The 21,232-nt window shown below is 35.7% G+C and overlaps 1 protein-coding gene across 1 annotated transcript in view; it reads left to right on the top strand.

The window, feature by feature from the left end:
• LOC130707261 (peroxisomal multifunctional enzyme type 2-like) overlaps positions 1 to 21,232 on the top strand; it is a 62,015-nt gene that overhangs the window by 5,629 nt on the left and 35,154 nt on the right. Inside the window, exons 6-12 of the mRNA XM_057540918.1 lie at positions 581 to 768; positions 7,239 to 7,330; positions 9,941 to 9,965; positions 11,552 to 11,680; positions 14,875 to 14,978; positions 16,423 to 16,659; positions 19,139 to 19,190. Of these exons, the coding sequence (XP_057396901.1) occupies positions 581 to 768; positions 7,239 to 7,330; positions 9,941 to 9,965; positions 11,552 to 11,680; positions 14,875 to 14,978; positions 16,423 to 16,659; positions 19,139 to 19,190 (827 nt within the window). The remainder of the gene's footprint in view (positions 1 to 580; positions 769 to 7,238; positions 7,331 to 9,940; positions 9,966 to 11,551; positions 11,681 to 14,874; positions 14,979 to 16,422; positions 16,660 to 19,138; positions 19,191 to 21,232) is intronic.

Genomic DNA, 21,232 nt, shown 5'->3' with positions numbered 1-21,232 from the left:
CACACATCTACTAGAAGTAAATTGCGTGTGATATCTGTTCTTATTGGAGAGTTCTAGTATATCTTGATACTAGCAGTTTCTGAAAGTCAATGATAGGATTTACTTGTTCTACTAAGTAGAGTAAGTGAGATTAGGTCAGATTATGAGATGGTATTATTTAATATGAGGCATTTAATATTATCCAGAAAGGGAAAGGAGCAAAGTTCTGAGGACTAAAGAATTAGAACTTCATGATCTAATATTTCTTACTAAAATTTTAACTTGTAAATTGGCAGTTTATTTTATGTTTATAAATACTTATTGTTTTCAGTACATAATGAATATACATTCTTACACTTGAATTCATTTGATCCTGACCAGGGATTCTTTCTAAAACAATAAAATCTCACAGTTGAATTTTGAGAGATTACTTTTATTATTTATATTAATTTAGATATATGAATCATGACTTTAAGAACCTAATGGCAGTATACAGAGTTGCTTTTGACAGGTATAATAGTAATGAAAAAAAAAATGCTTAGAGTTGCAACATTATCAAAATATAGAAAAGTTGATGTTGAGAGATTGATTTTCCTTTTAGGATCATCATGACTTCATCGGCTTCAGGAATATATGGCAACTTTGGCCAGGCAAATTATTGTGCTGCAAAGCTGGGTCTTCTGGGCCTTTCAAATTGTCTTGCAGTTGAAGGCGAGAAAAGCAACATTCATTGTAACACTATTGCCCCTACTGCTGGATCACGGTTGACCCAGAACATTTTGCCTGATGGTAAGTAGTTTAGTTTTTTTTTAATGCTGTTCCTCACATACCTGTGTGGCGTGAGCTTTGTAAAAGTATTTAATTTTTTGAGTAGCTAAAAAAATTTCCTTACAATTTAAAAAAGCATAATGTGTAGTTTATGTTCATTATAGAAAATTTAGGAAAGCACAAACAAACAAAATGTGACCCATAATTCTACCACACTGAGCTAAACTTTTTCTCTTTGTGTAGGTAGACATACATACATTTTTTCTTTACAGAATGAGGTAATACCATTCTTACTGGTTTATAATAATAATTATTTAAAACAATTAATAGATTGTTTTTTAGGGCAGTTTTAGGTTTATAGAAGAATTGAGCAGGTAGTAAAGAGAGTGCCCATATACTCCTCCTCCCACACAGTTTTACATCAGTGTGCTACATTTATTACAGTTGATGAACCAGTATTGATCAATGTTTATTTATTTATTTATTTATTTATTTGGCTGCATCGGGTCGTTGAGGCATGTGGGATCTTTCGTTGTGGTGCGTGGGCTTTTCTCAAGTTGTGGCACGTGGGTGTTCTCTCTCTAGTTGCGGCGCATGGGCTTCAGGGTGCGTGGGCTCTATATTTTGTGGCACGCTGGCTCTCTTGTTGAGGCACGTGAGCTCGGTAGTTGTGGCATCCGGGCTTAGTTGACCCTCGGCATGTGGGATCGTAGTTCCCTGACCAGGGATCGAACCTGCATCCCTGCATTGGAAGGCAGATTCTTTATCACTGGACCACCAGAGAAGTCCCTGATTGATTATCATTAACTATAGTTAATAGTTTACTTTAGGGCTCACTCTTTAGGTTGTATGATTTTATGCGTTTTCACAAATGCATGATGTTACGTACCCACGATTCTAGATCATACAGAATGGTTTCACTCTAAAAATCCCCTGTGTTCCATCTCTTCATCCTCTCCTCTTTTTCCCAAATGACTGGGAGGATTGAAGCTCATTTCTTTTTATCACTACATAATATTACATGGTATGTAGGTGCCACAATTTGTTTTTTCATTCACCTATCGTGGAACATTTTGATTGTTTCCAGTTTTTGACAGTTGTGAGTGAAGCTGCTATAAACATTCATGTGCAGGTTTTTGTGTGGACGTAAGTTTTCAACTCATTTGGGTAAATATTAAAGAGGATAATTGCTGGATTGTATGGTAAGAGTGTCTTTAGCTTTGTAAAAATTTCCAAACTGTCTTCAAAAATGGCTCTATCGTTTTTCATTCCTACTAGCAGTGAGTGAGAGTTCTTGTTGCTCCACATCTTTGCCAGCATTTATTATTGTTTATCTTTTGCATTTTAGTTCTTTTAATAGGTGTGTAGGGTATTTCATTGTTTTAATTTGCAGTTCCCTAATGACTTATGATGTTGTGCATTTTTTTCCTGTGCTTATTTGCCATTTATTTGTCTTCCTTGGTGATGTGTCTGTTCTTATTTTTTGCTTATTTTTAAATTGGGTTCTTTGTTTTCTTCTTCTTTTTTGGGGGGGGGTTCTTTGTTTTCTTGTTGTTGAGTTTTAAGAATTCCATGAGGGCTTCCCTGGTGGCGCAGTGGTTGAGAATCTGCCTGCTAATGCAGGGGACACGGGTTCGAGCCCTGGTCTGGGAGGATCCCACATGCCGCGGAGCGGCTGGGCCCGTGAGCCACAACTGCTGAGCCTGAGCGTCTGGAGCCTCTGCTCCGCAACAAGAGAGGCCGCGATAGTGACAGGCCCGCGCGCCGCGATGAAGAGTGGCCCCCACTCGCCGCAACTGGAGAAAGCCCTCACACAAAAACGAAGACCCAACACAGCCAAAAATAAACATAGTAAATAAATAATAAATAAAAATTAAAAAAAAAAAAAAAAAAGGATTCCATGAATATTTTGGAAACAAGTTCTTTATCAGATATGTGTTTTGCAAATATTTTTTCCCAGTCTTTAGCTTGTTTTTTTGTTCTCTTTCGTCTCTTTCACTTTTGAAGGATAATTTCACCGGGTACAGAATTCTGGGTTGGTAATTTTTTTCTTTCAGCACCTGAAATCTTTCACTCCACTCTTCTTTTGCTTACATGGTTTCTGAAGGAAAGTCTGACATAATTCTTTCCTTGTTTCTTTATGCATAAGGTATTTTTTCCCCTCTGTGTTCCTCCAAGGTTTTCTCCTTGTTTTTTCCACAGTTTGAATATAGTATGCATAATAATAGGTGTAGATTTTTGGCAATATTCTACTTGATGTCTTCTGAGCTTCCTGGATCTGCGGTTGGTATCTGTGATTAACTTTGGAAAATTCTCAGCCATCACTGCTTAAAATATTTCTTCTGTTGTTTTCTTTTTTTCTTCTACTTCTGGTATTCCCATTATGTGCCTGTTCTATCTTTTTATTTTAATTAATTAATCGATTAATTTATTTGGTTGGGCCGGGTCTTAGTTGCAGCAGGTGGGCCCATTTAGTTGCAGCTCGCAGGCTCCTTAGTTGTGGCTCGCAAGCTCCTTAGTTGCAGCACGTGGGCTCCTTAGTTGTGGCATGCAAACTCTTAGTTGTGGCATGCAAACTCTTAGTTGCGGGATCTAGTTCCCTGGCCAGGGATTGAACCCGGGCCTCCTGCATTGGGAGCGTGGAGTCTTAACCGCTGCGCCACCAGGGAAGTCTCAATGTATCTTTTGTAATTATACCACAGTTCTTGGATATTCTATTCCCTTTTATTTTTTTGTCCTTTTTTCTCTTTGCATTTCATTTCAGTTTGGGAAGTTTCTGTTGACATATATTCAAATCAAGCTTACTGATTTTTCATTTCAAAATGTTATATTGTTTTTGTTTTTTAGCATTTCCTTTTGATTTTTTTAGCATTTCCTTCTGTCTGCTTACAGTAGTCATCTGTTCTTGTAAGTTGTCCACTTTTCTCCATTAGAGCCCTTAGCATGTTAATCACAGTTATTTTAAACTCCTAGTTTGAAAATTCCAAAATCTCTGCTATATTTCAAGCTGGTTCTGAGGCTTGCTTTGTCTCCTCAGCCTGTACTTTTCTTGTCTTTTAGCATGCCTTGAAATTTTTGTTGAAAACTGAACATGATGTATTGGGGTAGTAGAAAGTGTGGTATACAGAGCTTTATTGTGAGGTTTCATGTTTATCTGGCTAGGAGTTAGGTTGCGTTCATTGGTTGCTGTAGCTGTTGGTGTCAGAGGCTACATTTTCCTCTTTGTCGTTGTTTTTGTGTCCCCTGTTGTCTTTGGGTTTCCCTAGGTACTCTTTGTGTTTGCAGCTCTCTCAGTTGTAATCCACTGTTGTTATACTGGAGGCCTGTTGAAGTGGCTGTAAATTATGGCGAGGGGAAGTGTTCTATAATCTTATGATTAAATCCGCAAGTTTTTTAGCAGGTCAAAGTCTCTGGACTCTGAGCTTCAGTAGAGTTTTTTAGCCTTTTTTTTTTTTCTCCCCTTATTTGAGACAGGAAGGCTAGAGGGGTTCCACTAGTCTAATTGCTCTTCCCTTAGGTCAAATAAGGCTCTGGTAGCTTCCCTTGAGGATAGGCCTTTGTTAAGGAGAACAGAATGCTCTGGGCATATTTCAAAATGATTTTGTCTTATTGATTTATTTATTTTGTTACCCTCTCCCTTTTTCTCTGTAACATTTCAAAGCAAATCTTAGATGTTGCATTTCACCTAATAAATACTTGGAAATGTGTCTCTAACAGATATGGACATTATAACCACAATACCAATATCACACCAAATAAAATAATTCATTAACATTGTCTAATACCAAATTTATATGAAAACTTCCTCGTTATCTAAAAAATATCGTTTTAGAGTTAGTTTATTCCACAATGATCTAAACAAGGTTCACAGTCGTTTTGTTACTGTATCTCTTAAGTTTTATTTAACATATGATAGTTCATTCTCCTTTTTGAAAAAGTGCCAATTATTTGTTGAAGAAACTGCGAGTTCATTTGTCCTGAAGACTATTCCTCATTCTTGATTTGGATTGCCTTTGCACTTTTGTGGAAAATCAGTTGACCACGTAGGTATGTGTGGGTCTATTTCTGGATTGTCTGTTCTGTTGTATTGATCTCTGGGCCTGTCCTTTTACCAATACCATGATGTTTTGATTACTGTAGTTTTATAGTAAGTCTTGAAATCAGGTAATGTGAGTCTTCCAACTTTGTTCTTTGAAAACATGAAATATAAAGTTTTAAATTTAAAAATTTAAATGTATGATTGAGAGCCAATGCTTATTTATTTAGTTATATAAGAAATAGAATACTTGACTGGTGGAAAACTGTATGGTTTTTGATACTCCTGGTTTTAACATATTTCTAAAAAGAAAATATCTATAATACTTTAAAAGTAGTTTCTGTGAAACAGTACAAAACAATTGATGAGTGAAATTACTTTAGAATTAGCTGCTTCATGGCATACAAATGCTTATTCACAATACCATTTTACTTTCCACGTTTGAGCTAACATTCATTTTAGAACTTGGGATTTGTAATACCAAGTATGTACTTGCTAGCTTTTCCTAAGAGCTGTGCCTAACCAGTTTGCTTTAGTGTAGAACAGCTATTTGTACCTGAGATCTAATTTTTCTTTTCCTTTTCTTTTGTCAACAGGGCCATTTAAAAAAGTCCCTTATTTTAAAAACTCTTTATACTCTCATATCTTATTGAAGGAATTCTTGTTAAAGAACTGGATTATTTAAGTATAATGCTACATATATGCACAACAGTGTAGGTTACTGGCAAGAAGTAAAGCATCAAAATGTAATGCATAGTCATGAACTCACTGCTCAACCCAAGAATTGGAACATTACTTGCATCTAACTTTATACCTTCTATTCTGTTCCTCTGCTTCATGCCAAGAGATAACCACTATTTAGAATTTTATGCTTATCATTTCTGTGCTAGACTCCTACCTTAGTCACTTTTTGCCATTGGCTGTAGACTTTCTTGGGGAAGCAGCAAGTTTCCAAGAAAATATTGAAAACTTGAGCTTTTAAATTTGCTTTCCTTTGGGAATGTAGCTTCCATTAATTTTGACCTCTAGAGATGTTAGGTCACTGTTTAACGTAGTATCTTTTATGCCCACCAAACCCTAGTGAAAGATGTTTGGAGAATAAGATCTACTTTAGACAAATAATTTAATCTTTCTGGACCTGCTTTCTCTTCTGTAAAGGAAGAGAGTTGTTACAGATCATTTTTAAAAGCCCTTCAGATTCTGAATTCCTGTTATTTTAAATTTTGGTATTTATTACTTTTTTATAGTTTAGAAAAAGCCGAAAATTTATTTTGCCTCAGCGTTTTTCATCTTTTCCTCTGAAATATTAACTTACAGGCTGTCAAAGGAATTATTTGTTAAAGAACCAGGTGTTATGAGTAATGTGGGGAGATATTTGCAATTTCATTTCCCCCTTTGAAATATATTTGAAAAATGGAAAGTCATGTATGTGACTTACATGTTTCTTACATGAAATGAAACATAATCTTAGGATGAATACCCATGAACTAACTTCCCAAGCTGTATTAGTTATTTACTGCTGTGTAATAAATTACTTCAAATTTTGTGGATTAAAACAACAAGTATATATTATCTCACAGTTTCTGGGGTCAGGAATACTGTAAAGTGAAAGGTTCTTAGAGCTGCTCTTTAATTTACAGGAACTGTAAATGTCATCGTTGTCACTTTAAAATATAAAACTGTATTTTGTCCCTTCACAGTTAAAATTTACATTTATTTGATTCTTTAAAGATTATAAGATGTATTTACAAATCGTGTCTCCTTTGAGCCTTGCAACAACTTAGTAGAATAGGCAGGTAACGCATTTTAATTACCATCTTACAGATGCAGACACACGTCCAAGAGAGTTGAGTGCTGTGCTCAATGCCCTAAATTGCCTACATGGCAGGGCCAGCAGTAAAATCTAGGTGTTCATGCTCCTTGTGTAGTACCTTTCTGCTCTGTTAAGTTGCTCACAGAAGGTATGCAGCAGGAAAATATTTCTTAACACTTTGTGACTCATCAGTAACGGTTGCAAGGTCCATTTTCCATCATCTTACTGCCATTACAGTTGTCAAGGCTGTTTTGTACTTTTCTAGCTTCTGGGAGAGCAAAATAGTTTTGGGAATGAATGGTACCTAAGTTCATTATGCTATGTATGCCTTTGCTCACCAGTCTTTGCCAAGGCAGCTTTAACTTGTCTTCTAAACAGTATGTTACCCATCTTGGAAAGGTATATCTGATGCCTTGTATGTTAGAAGCCTGAATATATCCATTGGGATGAAAAGATTCTTCTAAAAGCCTTGGATGTTAATACTAATTATTTATGTTTATCTAATTTTTTTCTTATTTATTTAAAAAGTCTCTGAACCTATAATTTTATAAGTGAGGAATTTTCAGAAAGTAAAATGATTGATTGAATATGTATATATTCTTATTGATAGATTTTTTTTCTTTTTTTGGCTATTTATTTCAGATCTTCTGGAAGCTCTGAAGCCAGATTATGTGGCACCCCTGGTCCTCTGGCTTTGCCATGAGAGTTGTGAGGAAAATGGTGGCTTGTTTGAGGTATTCTGCACCTTTGCACGTTCTCCCAAAGCAATATTTGTGTAATTAAATATAAAAACTGATTCAAAAATTAGTATTTTCCAGTTGTTCACATTTGTAAAAATCTGCATCAGTTGGTATCACTTGTATATTTTTTAATATTATGTATATGTTATAATTAAGGAACAAGTATGACTAATGTCCTTTTTTGAGAAAGTAACAGCAACTTTGTAAATTGTTCTTCCCTAGTCCTTCATTTCTGATATTCTTGTCAAATGAAAATGTGACTGGCTGGTTTGATGTGTTTAGTCAGATACAGAAAGTCTCATTTGGTTAGAGATGCTGAGTAGTAAAGTGAAGGGACAGAGGTGGTGGTTTAAAGTCAGCCAGGCCAGGTTTTGATTTCTTGCTCTGGTAATTGCTGGCTCGCTGGAATATTGTACAGATTAACCTCCCTGAGTTTTAGTTTTCTTGGGGTTTTGTTGTGAGAACTGGAGATCATATTTTTAAACTCTTAGCATACCTAGCAGTCACCCCTCAATTTTAACTATTATATCAGTATAGCAGGAATTCAGTCTGGGTATGATAGATCAGTAAACACAACTTATTATCTGTATTAACTTTAAAAATAAACTTTGCTATGTTTCCCTATTGCAAAGCTTTACAAGTTTGCTATAAAAATAAAAACCACACATAATCCTACCATCCAGTGAGGTTCAGTTTTCACTCTATAATCAAAGTCCCTTTAGATTTCCTTATGCTGATTTATATATTTTTTGGTCCTCATTTGAGTTTGATCTCTTTTTTCTTTTCTAGCATAAACTGTTATATTTTAGACCACCCTCCTTTATTTGATTCTCTGTGGTAATATAATAATAAACCTGTTGCATGCAGAATACATGACATCCAAAGATATTTCTTGGTAGCAAAATTACCTGGCTCAGTTTGAAGTGAATGATATATTAGCCTGATTTATTTGAATAAAAAGCTGTTTAGTAAATGAAAAACAGTCTACACCTGTCTATGCAGAGATAGGCACCTCTGCTTTCTTAATCACAGTCGTTGATTGTGAATTGTGGAAAATTAGAGGTGGAAAGAACTTTACAACTCTAGATTTACAGAAGAGAAATTTAATAATATCAAGCCATGTGGAGCTCCAAATTTGGTCTGCCTGTCTTTTATCTCATTAAGGAATTAAACAAAAATTCTTTGTCTTTTACATTTATATTTGTTATTAATTCTGTGACCAAAAATAATATATGCTTTTTGTAGAAAACTTCAAATATATAGGGGAGTTTATAGAGGAAAATAAAAATCACCCACATTACCACTATCGAGAGATAACTCCTATTAATATTTTTATGGATATTCTTTTCCAGTCTTTTATTAGATGTGCATTTTACACGAGTAGTCTTTTTATTTTAGGTATACAATTTACACACATACCCAGACATGCACAGATAACTAGGATAATGCTGTAGATGAAGTTTTGTATGTTGTTCTTTTAGTTTACTATATTGTGAACAGTTTTAGTAAGGGACATTTGCTGTGTGAGATTGAGTGCAAAATACAGTAAGAGCGGTGTGTAATATCCTGACTTAAACCTTGAATGTAAATTGACACTTTGTTTGCCAAGTTTTGATAGATATCTAGAGTGGCAGATAGAGATTTTTTGGATCGACTGGAGCTGTCGTTTCTAGCACCTGCGAGGAGTTTGCAGCTTGTTGCTTCACTCCCCAAATATGATAAAAGATGATATTTTTCTTGCCTGTTATCAGTACCACTGCCACTTTAACTACTCTGACAGCATCAAGGCCGATTGTCCTGTTAATATATGTAAAGGAATGAGTGATTAAAAAGCCATACCCTTGAGCGTAGAGCCACTGAGAAGTGTGCTGTCTGCTGGTACAGTTTCTTCTGTTATATGCATGTGGAACACTGTAGTTGTGGTGTTTGAAGATATGACAAACAGATTTTCTTACATCAGACATTTTCTTCTGAGGATTTCCTTGAATGGCTTCTAGAAAAAATACCATCTTTCTGTACGGTGATTAATGTATTTGGTCATTTGCCATATTTCTATATAAAGGTGTTTCATTAAAATGAGTATATGTAGTTCATTAAGTCAAATCCTGGCTTTATTTTTCTTTGCTTTTTATTTTTTTTGATTCATTAAGTCTTTCTAGAAGGACATGTATTTCAAGTGATGTGCTGGGCAAATTTGGTATTTATATTGTTTAACCTTCATGGTTACTTCATGAAGAGTGTATTATTATCCTGATTTTATATAAGGGGAATCTTGAGTTTAGGGAAGTCAAACTATTTGACCAGGAATCAGACAGCTAGTCTGTAGAAGAACTGGTATCGCACCTTGGTTTCTGTGCAAAGTCATGCTTTTCTACTACATGCATTTCTGCTATATTGTGTTGCTTTATTTTTCTACTCTGATAACATGAATAGTGCAAAGTCATGCCGGCCAACGGAGTTTTGTAGAGCTGCATTATTTTCATCCATTGTCATCTAGCATTCTGATACTCGTAAAAAGATAGCTGCCTGTTTTGTTAATTTCATGAAAATTCTATTAGTAATTTCACATTAGATGGTATAACTTCTTCCTCCTCTTTTTGGTAGGTTGGAGCAGGATGGATTGGAAAATGTAAGTCTCTTTTGGTTTTTGGTTTGCCATACATTATTTCCATATCTTTAAACCTGCATATCCAGGTAGAGCTGGGTAAAGACCTTGTCAAATGCCGAACCATTGGATTTAGTGCACGCATAATCAAACTCAAACATTGTAATAGCAACAGGTCTTCTAAAACATGGAAGTTGTCCTGCAGGCCTGTGGTATTTTCAAGGATCTTTTCAGTTTTTTTCCTATTAGCAGTGCTTATTCAATATTTGTCCTGTCCTATTCAGAACTGGCTGTTTTTTCAGACAGCACAGTCTCTCTTTATATTGATGTGTGTCTTCCCATGTCTCCGGCACCCCACATGCTTGTTCAGCAGAGTAGTGAGTGGAAGGGAGGGCGTTTTTTGAAGATGGGAAGAGCTCTGTCCTAGGCAAGTTCTCCAATTCTCTCAGTGATTCTTTTCTTCCTTGGAGCATGAGACATCAGAAGGAGACAGTGGGGAATCACACTGGACAGCTTTCTAGAAGAGAAATTGCAGCTGATCTATAGAAATTATTCTCCTTCAGCCCAACAGTAAATTCATCTGGCTTAAGTCCTCTTTTCCCCCAGTTCTTAAACCTTGTGAGCTCCAGATTGGATAATTACTTTATGGTGTTTAAAAAAAATTGTGAACATTCCAATATCCCAATTCAAGTTTTCAGTTGGATGCTGGTATCAAAATTAATTGAATTATTTAAAAGGCTGCCATTACTGGATGACATTGTTACAACATATTGTAGAATATTATTAATGACTGTTCTCTAAGTTATGAAGTAACTTATTCAAACATTTTTAAGTGTCTTATGACATCTTTTAAGAAAGGAAGATCAGTTGTTGCAATAAAAGCTGTATATGGGACTTTATCAATAAGAAATCTCTAGAAGCTTCTGTCATTCCCCAGGACAAATCTTCGATTTAGTAATCATCAAAGTCTGACCATTCTGTTTAAATAAGGTTCTGTTTATTCCTCAGGCTTTTTAAAAAAGACACAATGTTAAAAATTATCTTCATGGAACTTATGCAGCAATGATGATTTTTGTGAATCTGGGCAATCTAGTTGACTTCCCATGGACAAGGAGGAAGAGCAAAGGGAGGAAACGGGAGAATTATGTGGGGTTGTCTGATATATTAATTTGATTATCTGGAGTCTTTGGCCTGTTATCACCACTAGTTTTCAGTTTGCTATTCAACAAAGCCCTATTCTGTTCTGTTACCTTAAAGTGTATTATCTAAGTGATCTGTGGTGATGAAGACAGTCTTTTGGTGTGATTATATATAATTTAACTTTCTGATTCAGCATTTCATCTTACCTTTAGTAGTATCTGGCATAGTCAGAGGAGGGAGAGGTTTTCCCTTCAGCTTCAAATATTAGAAAAAGAAATTTGACATCCTAATGGGTTTGTTATTCTTTTAAAAAAACATTTGTAGTAAAAATCTTTAGAAGTTAGAATCTTTTATCCAAATTCCATTTTTCTTGAAGTTAAAAAAAAAAAATTCAGGGGACTCATGAATTCTGCTTTCTGTCTCGCTCTTAAACTGTGTGTTCAGTATCTTAGTTTTGTTTCTATAACCAGTACGATGGGAGCGGACCCTTGGAGCCATTGTAAGACAGAGGACTCAGCCATTGACTCCTGAGGCGGTGAAGGCTAACTGGACGAAGATCTGTGACTTTGATAATGCCACCAAGCCTCAGAGAATTCAAGGTAAAGAGTCCCAAGTCAGTTCAGTCCTGGTTGGAGAATCAGAGGCAACAAAGCATTCTCTTCTCTTATGGAATTGTCTTCTTAATTGTGATAACTTAGATGCTCAAATCATCTAGAGCACATTTTCTGCTCCAGTAGGTATTAGAACTCTCCAATTTAAGGTATGTATGTTACTCCCACTGTCAGTTTTTCAGTTTTCTTATGATCCTGATTTTTTGGTATATGTGTGATTGAGAGGACGGTAGGAGGTGTTTACCCATTTGTGCTCAATGCATCTATTCCCCATCTGGTGGTTGGTTTCAAAGTCTTGCCTTATCTAATCACATGCTCCTTATCTGACCTGATTTTTCCTTATTTTCCCCAAAGTTTAGTTAAGTCTTATATTATTTAGGCTTAGGTCTTTTCTCTCTAGTGAATAGATTTTGCTTTGTTTTAGCACTTTGTCTTTGCTACTGTTTCTCTGCCTTTCTAAGATGCCTCTTATTCCTTTTATCACCTCTGCTAATCTCGGTGCTTCTTTAGAAAAACTCAAGCCCCAGATGTTCAACAAAACTCCCCAGATATTCTGGGCTTCAGAAGATCTCTTTCTTAGCTGAACTCTTACAACTTGAGCGTCTAATCATGACTGCTTTCCACTGCTTTTGTTTCATAAGTGTGTGGTTTCTTAGCTGCATAGTAAGTTCCTTTGGAGGCAGAGAATGTATCTTGTATGTCCTTTTGTATTTGGTGCTAGTATAGTGCTGAACTCATAGAAAGGATTTAGTAAATGCTTGTTACCTTGAATTATTGAATCATCTATGATATGCCACAGGAAGAGATGGCCAATAAAAGTCACATTATTTTTTCTAGTATAACTCACATATGTATATAGTATATGAACTTTAAAGGACCTTTCTGGGAAGGATCATGAATCAGGATTATTTTATAGAAAAATCTGTTTTTCCCTTCCTAGTGTTATATTTAATGTTTGATAGAAGAATATATCTGAAAAATGACTGTTCTTTTTTTTTTTTTAATCCCAATGTTACTTTCCTGTCTGCTGGTACACTCACTGAAATATTCATTGTACTTTTCTCAATCAGAGGATAACATGATTGTTATGTCATTAGCGGTAGCATTTTCTGTATTCTTTTTTTTGATATTTGAGATAAATTTAGTCTCCGAATAGCAGTCACCTATCAATGAAAATTAGGAAAAGGAAAAAGGAAGAAGTGTCTTAAAAACTCTTCTCTGAGGTCAGAATTCCATTTTATTGCCTTAAAAGTATTAGACTAATATAAAGAAAAAGGTAACAATGAACTATATAGTTATAAATGAAAAGATACCCCTAGTATTTGAAGTACAGTTAGAAAAAAAATCTTACACTTTCTGTAGAATCACGACTTTCCAAGCACCCATTTCATCATTCTCATTTTACAGATGATGGAACTAAATCCCAGAAAAGCTGAGTAAGTGGCCCAAGCTTTCTCAGTGTTTGAGCCAAGAGTTAACTCAGGTGGTCTGTCTTTGAGTGCAGTACCGCCGGCCTGTACCGAGGTTACTTTCAGTTAAATAGCCTCCCATCTAGGCAGCAGCCTAAATGGGGTGGTAAGAGGAAGATTGGTAAGCAAGAAACCTACCTCGTGTCACCAGGAATGGCAGAGAGCCCTGGTCACCTCACATTCTGTAGTTTAGTTATAGTTTTTGTCTGAGTTTAGAAGGAGGTTTGTTAGAAAGGTCCCAGAGCTTTTGGAACCTTATGGCATATGTGGATACTCTGTGAATCTCCTTTATTAACCTTTTAGACCCCAGAATAGCAGCTTCTGAATTCTGTCCATAGTCACTGGTCATAATGGTGGTTTTCTCTGGAAGAATTTTCAGTAATATTTTCTGAGCAAGTTACCGGTACAGAGACCTGGGGGGTAATCTTGACATTGTTGCATCCTGGAGGAGGGGTGATGGTGGGGAGAGAAGGAAAATTAGTTGTCCCTCCACCAGATGGAAATTGCACATCTGTGGACAAGGATCCGACTTTACAGAGTTGTAAAAATCACTCAAAGACTGCAAAGCTCAGAGCCTCTTTGGAATCATAACGTGGGGAGAGTATGTTGGAAACACCCAGTTATCTTTGGTCTGTTCAGAGTCTCACGATTTTTTCCTGCAATAGCCTGACATCGTACAGTCAGTTCATGAATGCCAGCGAAGGTTCTGCAGCAGGCTTGCTGGATGTTATAGGAATGATTGTCTAAAGCATTGTAGCTTTTCTTAGTCACGTCTGTAACAAAAGCTTTTTTTTTTTTGGAAATAGCTTACATTTATTTGGATTTCACCAGGAGAATATTAGCTCTTTAGGATATTTGAAAGATGATGCTTTTATGATCTTTATGTAATAGGTTTACCAAAGCACTCTGTCTTATTTAAATTCCAGTGATCCTAAAGAGAAAATTCAGTTCGTTCATCCTTATTTATCCTGAAGTTGATTGACTTGAATCATTCATGATTTAAATTTTATTTCAGTAGAAATGAAATATAGTTCAACTATATAGGAAAAATCTGGAAGTTTGTCCTGTGGGTCACTATTTAAATAGCACTGTAAAATAACTGGCTAGATATTTCACATATGCAAATGCTCTTCCCACACCCTAGTGGGACTGATTTTTCTTTTAATTAATTTTTATTGGAGTATAGTTGATTTACAATGTTGTGTTAGTTCCTGCTGTATAGCAAAGTGAATCCGTTATACGTATACATATATCCACTGTTTTTTAGATTCTTTTCCCATATAGGTCATTATAGAGTATTGAGTAGAGTTCCCTGTGCTCTACAGTAGGTTCTTATTAGTTATCTATTTTATATATAGTAGTGTGTATATGTCAATCCCAGTCTCCCAATTTATCCCTCCGTGTCTCCCTCTCACTTGCTAACCATAAGTATGTTTTCTACATCTATAACTCTGTTTCTGTTACGTAAATAAGTTCATTTGTACTATTTTTTTTAGATTCCACATATAAGTGATATCATAGATATTTGTCTTTCTCCTTCTGACTTCACTCAGTATGACAATCTCTAGGTCCATCCATGTCACTGCAAATGGCATTATTTCATTCTTTTTTTATGACTGAGTAATATTCTATTGTATATATGTACCACATCTTTATCCATTCGTCTGTTGATGGAAAAAAAGCATTATTATTGTTATTTATTCTTTTTTTTAGACTCAATTGGCGGTATAATTGAAGCTCTAAATAAAATAGATTCAGATGGAGGAGTTTCGGCAAATCATACCAGTAATGTGACATCAACAGCTACATCAGGATTTGTAAGTGGAAGAGAAAGCCTAACGCTTTGCCTTCTTTGGAGACTTTTTTCTTTTCTTTCCTTTTTTTCATTTTTCTTTTCTTTTATGCAAAAAATGCTTTTCCAAGCTATTAATTTATTGTTAAATAGGAAAGGTGAGTGACCATAAAACTTTATAGAACATGTAATGAATGTTTATAAAATTTGAATGAATGTAAAGCTAAAATATTAAATGTAACTTTTACTTTCTCTTCTTCCGTGTAATAAACAAGCGTATTTTTTGTTTTTTGGAGCATTTTTGATAATCGTCCTTCAGTCACTTTCTAACTCTTTAGAAAAGGATATTTAACTTAGTGCCTCTTTTGAGTCATTTCTTTTAAGGAAAAGCATTGATAGATTGTATTTTGGAAATATTTCAACATGGCTGCAAGTAAAAAGTCTCCCATTGTGTCAGAAATTCTAAGAGAGCTGTGGTTATAGTTCTTGTGAAGTTTGCTGATTAACTATGTCCAGTACTTCTTTTTTTAAAAAAAAATTATAGTGCATAAATAATAAGAAATAAGTCATTTGACACATTCAGTTGTGGTGTTTTGTGACTCAGGGGAGACATAGTGATGAAATAAACAATCTAATTGTAACCCTGAGAATATGATCAGTTTGTAAATGTGATTTTACTTTAGAGTAGGGGTTGGCAAACTTTTTTGGTAAAGGGCCAGATGGTAAATATTTTAGGCTTTATGGACCACGTACTGTTTCTGACACATAATCTTCTTTTTCTTTTTTTAGACCACTCTTAAAAAAATGTAAAAACCATTCTTAATTCTCTGCTGTTGTTTGCTGACTCTTGCTTTAGAATGAAAGTGATCAAAAATTGGACATGATTCTTTTAGAACCTAACATATGCTTCACAAATTAGCTAGGCATGTCATCACTAAATAGAAAAATACAATATCCAATTAGATAAAGGATAGTCCTGGGTAGGAGCTTACGGTAAAATCTAATTATAACCAAAACCATTATGAAGGAGTCTGATTTACAAGCATTAAGCAGTGTTTTGCTCATCTGTTTCTACTGACTTTTATAAAATAGATCTTATAGAGCCATTCATTATCCCTGTTTATAATAAGTTTTTTATTTTTTGTAATTTTGAGTAGCTAACAGTCACTGTATTAATAGGCTTTTCCATCATCAGAGACAGGAAAGTTGAAAATGAGATATACTATCTGTTAACAAGAAGCGGGCAAGAAAAAAGTACTTATTTGTAAATGAAGTCTTTTTCCATACATTATAATTGATTTTATTTAAAAAATATAGTGAAACAATTATGATACCCTATCAGATTTAGTAAAATGACATTCTATTCACAAAGCTAAGTATGTAGCAGTTAATAGTTTTGAAAAGTCAGAAATTTAAAGATTTGACAAGAGTATCAGTGAAAAAAATAACTTTCTACAATTGTTCCATAGGCTGGAGCTATTGGCCATAAACTTCCTCCATTTTCTTCTTCTTATACGGAACTGGACACTATTATGTATGCCCTTGGAGTGGGAGCATCTATCAAGGAACCGAAAGATTTGAAATTTATTTATGAAGGGAGTTCTGATTTCTCCTGTTTGCCTACCTTCGGAGTTATTCTAGCTCAGAAATCTATAATGGGTGGAGGATTAGCAGAGATTCCTGGGCTCTCAGTCAACTTGGCAAAGGTATGCATAATAAGAAACCTTTATTTTGCTCTTCTTCTCTTTCTTTAAATATGATTGGTAAATGTCACATGCTGTGTGTGTGTGTGTGTGTGTGTGTGTGGTGTCTTAATACAATAGTTTATAGTGGTTGATTCAAGGATAAAGATTTAGCATGTCTTTTGATTTTTCTTAAAAAGAAAAAAAGGGTAGAGAGTTAGTTGAAAAGGCAAGCAAAAAGAAGACAACAATAATTATGTACAGTCCATAACCCTGGCATAATGTTACTAATTCTCTCTCTGCCATTACATGCTATTTGACCAAGGGTAAATAACTTCTCTAAGCTTCAGTTTCCTTATGTATAAAGTGGGTATGATATTCCTTACCTGACGATAGTGATGAAGGAGCAAGAGTGAAGAATATTTGAAGCAGAGAGAACAGGTGTAAAAGGCCTGGAGGCAGGTGCATACTTACCTTGTTTTTGGAACAGCAAGGGGGTTGATACAGCTATAGAATGAGCAAGGGGGCAGTGGTAGGAGAAGAGGGCCTTGTAGTCATCATAAGAATTTTACCTCATACTCTGATTAACATGGGAGGCCATTTGTAGTGCTTTGAACTGAGGAGTGGTATGATCTGGCTATGTTCACTCACAGGCTCATTTTTGCTCCTCTGTGGAGAATAGATTTATGGGAGCCAAGCATGGAAGCAGGGAAACCAGTTTGGAGTTGATTATGGTAATTCCAGCACTAGTCTGGATATGCATGGACAGAAAGAGGAGTCAAGGAAGAAGGTTTTTGGTCTGGTTAACTGGGATGATATATATGCATATATACCCATATATTTAGAATTAATTACATACAATGTATTTAACATGTATAGTAGTTACATATGATATATTACTATGTATAATAAAATAGATATATACAGTTACTTTAAGGTGGGGATGATCAGGAGTTGGTTTTAGACAGATTTGAGATGCCTATTCTACATTCAAGTGGAGGTATACAGTGGGCAGTTAAATATGTGAGTTTAGAGTTTGCGGGGGAGGCCCTACTGGGATTCGTAGCATTTAAGTGAGATTTAAAGACATGAGGCTGGGTGAAATCACCCATGTGTGAATGTAAGTAGAGAAAAGCCTGAGTTTGGTGAGAGGTGAGAGGTGGAAGAGATGAGGAGGAGTGAGCAAGAGAGACTGGGAAGGAGTGGCTGATGAGGTATGAGGTGTATCAGGAGAGTGTGGTATTTGAGAAGCAAAGTGAATAAATGGTTTCAAGAAGGGAGGAGCAAACAATTGTGAGAAGGCTTTGGGGTTATTTTATTTCTTGAAGTGAGGGTCAGGCCATGAGTCCAGTTGATAACTGTTGAATCGTAGACTTTTGAACTGATTTCTGTGATTTTGACTGATTGGAGAACCCATTTACTGGAGGATCGATTAGCTCATTGCTGCTCTGAGTCTATGAGAATCTATGGTTATTTTATTAAAGTATTCGATGAAGTTGGGAGGGAGGCAAGGAATAGATGCCAGGCAGTTTGTTGTTTTAGTCACTCTCCCATGGTATTTGTTGCATACAGTTCTTCTGTTTGGGTAATGTCAGTACAAACAATTAAAGTAAATGTTTCAGAATTCTTCCTCAGAGTTGGAAGGAGTTGGAAATCATGAATAGTGTTCAAAATCTGTCACTGGGAATGATAGCCGTCTTGGGATTTGAATCCCAGTCTTCCTAACCTTGAGCTTCCAGGTCGTATGATAGTGAGGCAGTCCTTCATTTGTCCTCCCATCACTACCCTCACCCCTTTTCTTTTTCCCTTCTGGGTTCTGAGGAAGACTGGGAATTAAACTGTCCCATAGCAGTTGAGTGTGGTCATTCGGATATATGGGTCAGGTTTTGTTTTTACTGTCCTATTGTATTCCTACATATATTTTTATATTCTTGCTTTGATACATTGAAGTTAAGTGGCTCTGATGTTGCACGGGGTCTTTAGTATTTACTCTTACACTAAGGAAATGTTGACATTGGCAGTGCTTTTACTTGAATGTGGTTGTAAGATTTATATTAATGTTTTGGTTATGTCATTTGTATTTGGCAGGTGTGACCTGAAATTACTTTACTAGTACTGACCTATTTGTTCATTTTTATTCAATAGATATTTATTGGATACCTGCTATGTTCCAGGCGCAGTGACGAGCACTGGAAATGCGCCTAGTTTAGTGTCTCCATTGGCAAATAATCCACAGTTATCAGTCAACAAAAATTTATGAATGTCAAGAAAGAACACAAATGTATCTTTTCTATTCTAGAGAGCTGACAGTCTTTAGATTGGGGGACTGATTATTTCTGAATCATATAATTAAGAAGTGGGAGCCAAATTGAGACAGATAATTTGGGGGAAGTAGTCACGTGAACGTGTGGACAGTGAAATGCCACTTGTGATTAGCGGTATCCACAGAAGAAGCTGTGGAAAAAGAAAGTCTACTAATAAAATTTTGCTTACCCTAACGTAGGTTCTTCATGGGGAGCAGTACTTGGAGTTATATAAACCACTTCCCAGAGCAGGTGAGTTCTTGATGGTTTTATTTTCTGACTAACCTTCCAAACTGTGTCAATGTGTTAAACTGGCATAGAGCAACCTAAATAAACAATATTATAAGTTATTTATGTGCATGTCAGCCATTAGAGTAGATTGATGTTAACTAGTACCTATTTTGGTTGCCTTAAACTTTGTCCTATTTGAATAGTCTTATTTAATAAATTATTTCAAAATACTAAACATCTGGTCAACAATTGAAAGGAGCATATTCTGTGTGTGTCCTAAACTTAGTGATTGTGTATAATCAGTTATGATTCCCATGAATATGATTCTTCATTCTTTTCTCAGGTATTTGTGTTGGTACTGATTTTCATAAGGCAAACAATGTTAAAAGATACAGAATGTCTTGTAATTAACTTTTTTCTATTTTCTTTTAGAGTAAGTAAAACCAAGGCTGTCTTAATAATCAGTTTATTTTTCTCAATAATACCTTACTTGTTCAGTAAATCTCATTATCTTTTCACTTTACTTTGATATGTTTGTTTTATGTTGCTACTCTGATGTCAGAATATTAATTATATACAGACCATGTAAGGTGGTAAAATAAAAAAAAGTCTTTTTCATTTCACATTATATAATGTAGAGGTCAGCAAATAGCTAGAATTATACTTTAATTTTTTTTGAGATTTTAATTAAAAAAAAAATTCTTATTGCTTAATGCTGAATAGTTCTGTTTCAGTGTTAGTGTTACTTGTTTCTGGTTGTTTTTGTAGTTCTTCCCTGTTTTTTTTTTTCTTCTTTTACTTTTTTCCTTTGTGGTTTCATGCTTTTCTTTTGCTTGTGTTCCTTTCTCTTTTGTTTTTGGGTATCTGTTCTAGACTTTTGATTTGTGGTTACCATGGGGCTCATAGATGTTGATCTATGACTGTGTTTATTTGTTTTAAACCAGGTAGTCCCTTAAGTTCAAACACGTTTTAAAAGCTCTACATTTTTTACTCGCTTCCCCCGTACTTTGTGTTTTTTTTTTTTTTTAATTAATTAATTCTTACGGCTGTGTTGGGTCTTCGTTTCTGTGCAAGGGCTTTCTCTAGTTGTGGCAAGCGGGGGCCATTCTTCATCGCGGTGCGCAGGCCTCTCACTATCGCGGCCTCTCTTGTTGCGGAGCACAGGCTCCAGACGCGCAGGCTCAGTAATTGTGGCTCACGGGCCCAGCTGCTCCGCGGCATGTGGGATCTTCCCAGACCAGGGCTCGAACCCGTGTCCCCTGCATTGGCAGGCAGATTCTCAACCACTGCGCCACCAGGGAAGCCCCCATACTTTGTGTTTTTCATGTCATAGTTTACATCTTCATGTTTATCCCTTTACTGATTATTGTAGTTATACTTGATTTTACAATTTTTTTTGTTTTAGTCTTTGTACTAGCTTATTTAAGTGGTTGAGCCTCAGCCTTCCCTATATATTTGCCTTTACTAATGGGATTTTTTCTTTTCTATAGATACTTAATTCTTGTTACAGCTTTTTCTTTTCCACTTAGAGAAGACCCTTTAACATTTCTTTTAGGGTTGCTTTAGTATTGATGCTTATCCAAGAAGTTCTTTATCTCCCCTTCAATTCTGAAGGATAATCTTGCTGGGCAGAGTATCCTAAGTTGTAGGTTTTTCCCTTTCAGCACTTTAAATATACCATGCCACTCCCTTCTGGCCTGCAAAGTTTCTGCAGAACAATCAGCTGATAGCCTTATGGGCATTCCCTTGTATATGCTTTTTGTTTTTCTTTTGCTGCCTCTAGAATTCTCTTTAAGTTTTGCCATTTTAATTATGATATGTCTTGGTGCGGGTCTGTTTGGATTCATCTTGTTTGGGACCCTCTGTGTTTCCTGTACCTGGCTGTTTCCTTCTTCAGACTTGGGAAATTTTCAGCCATAATTTTCATTAAATATATTTTTACCCCCTTCTCCCTTTCTTCTCCTTCTGGGACCCCTATAATGGAAAGTTGGTATGCATGATGTTACCCCAAAGATCCTTTAAAATGTTCTCATCTTTTTTCTTTTTGCTGTTCTGATTGGGTG

Source organism: Balaenoptera acutorostrata, chromosome 2 (assembly GCF_949987535.1).
Source record: "Balaenoptera acutorostrata chromosome 2, mBalAcu1.1, whole genome shotgun sequence".
Classification (NCBI taxonomy): Eukaryota; Metazoa; Chordata; class Mammalia; order Artiodactyla; family Balaenopteridae; genus Balaenoptera; species Balaenoptera acutorostrata.
The sequence above is the reverse complement of the archived record's forward strand: the minus strand, read 5'-3'. Positions and strand labels throughout refer to the sequence as shown.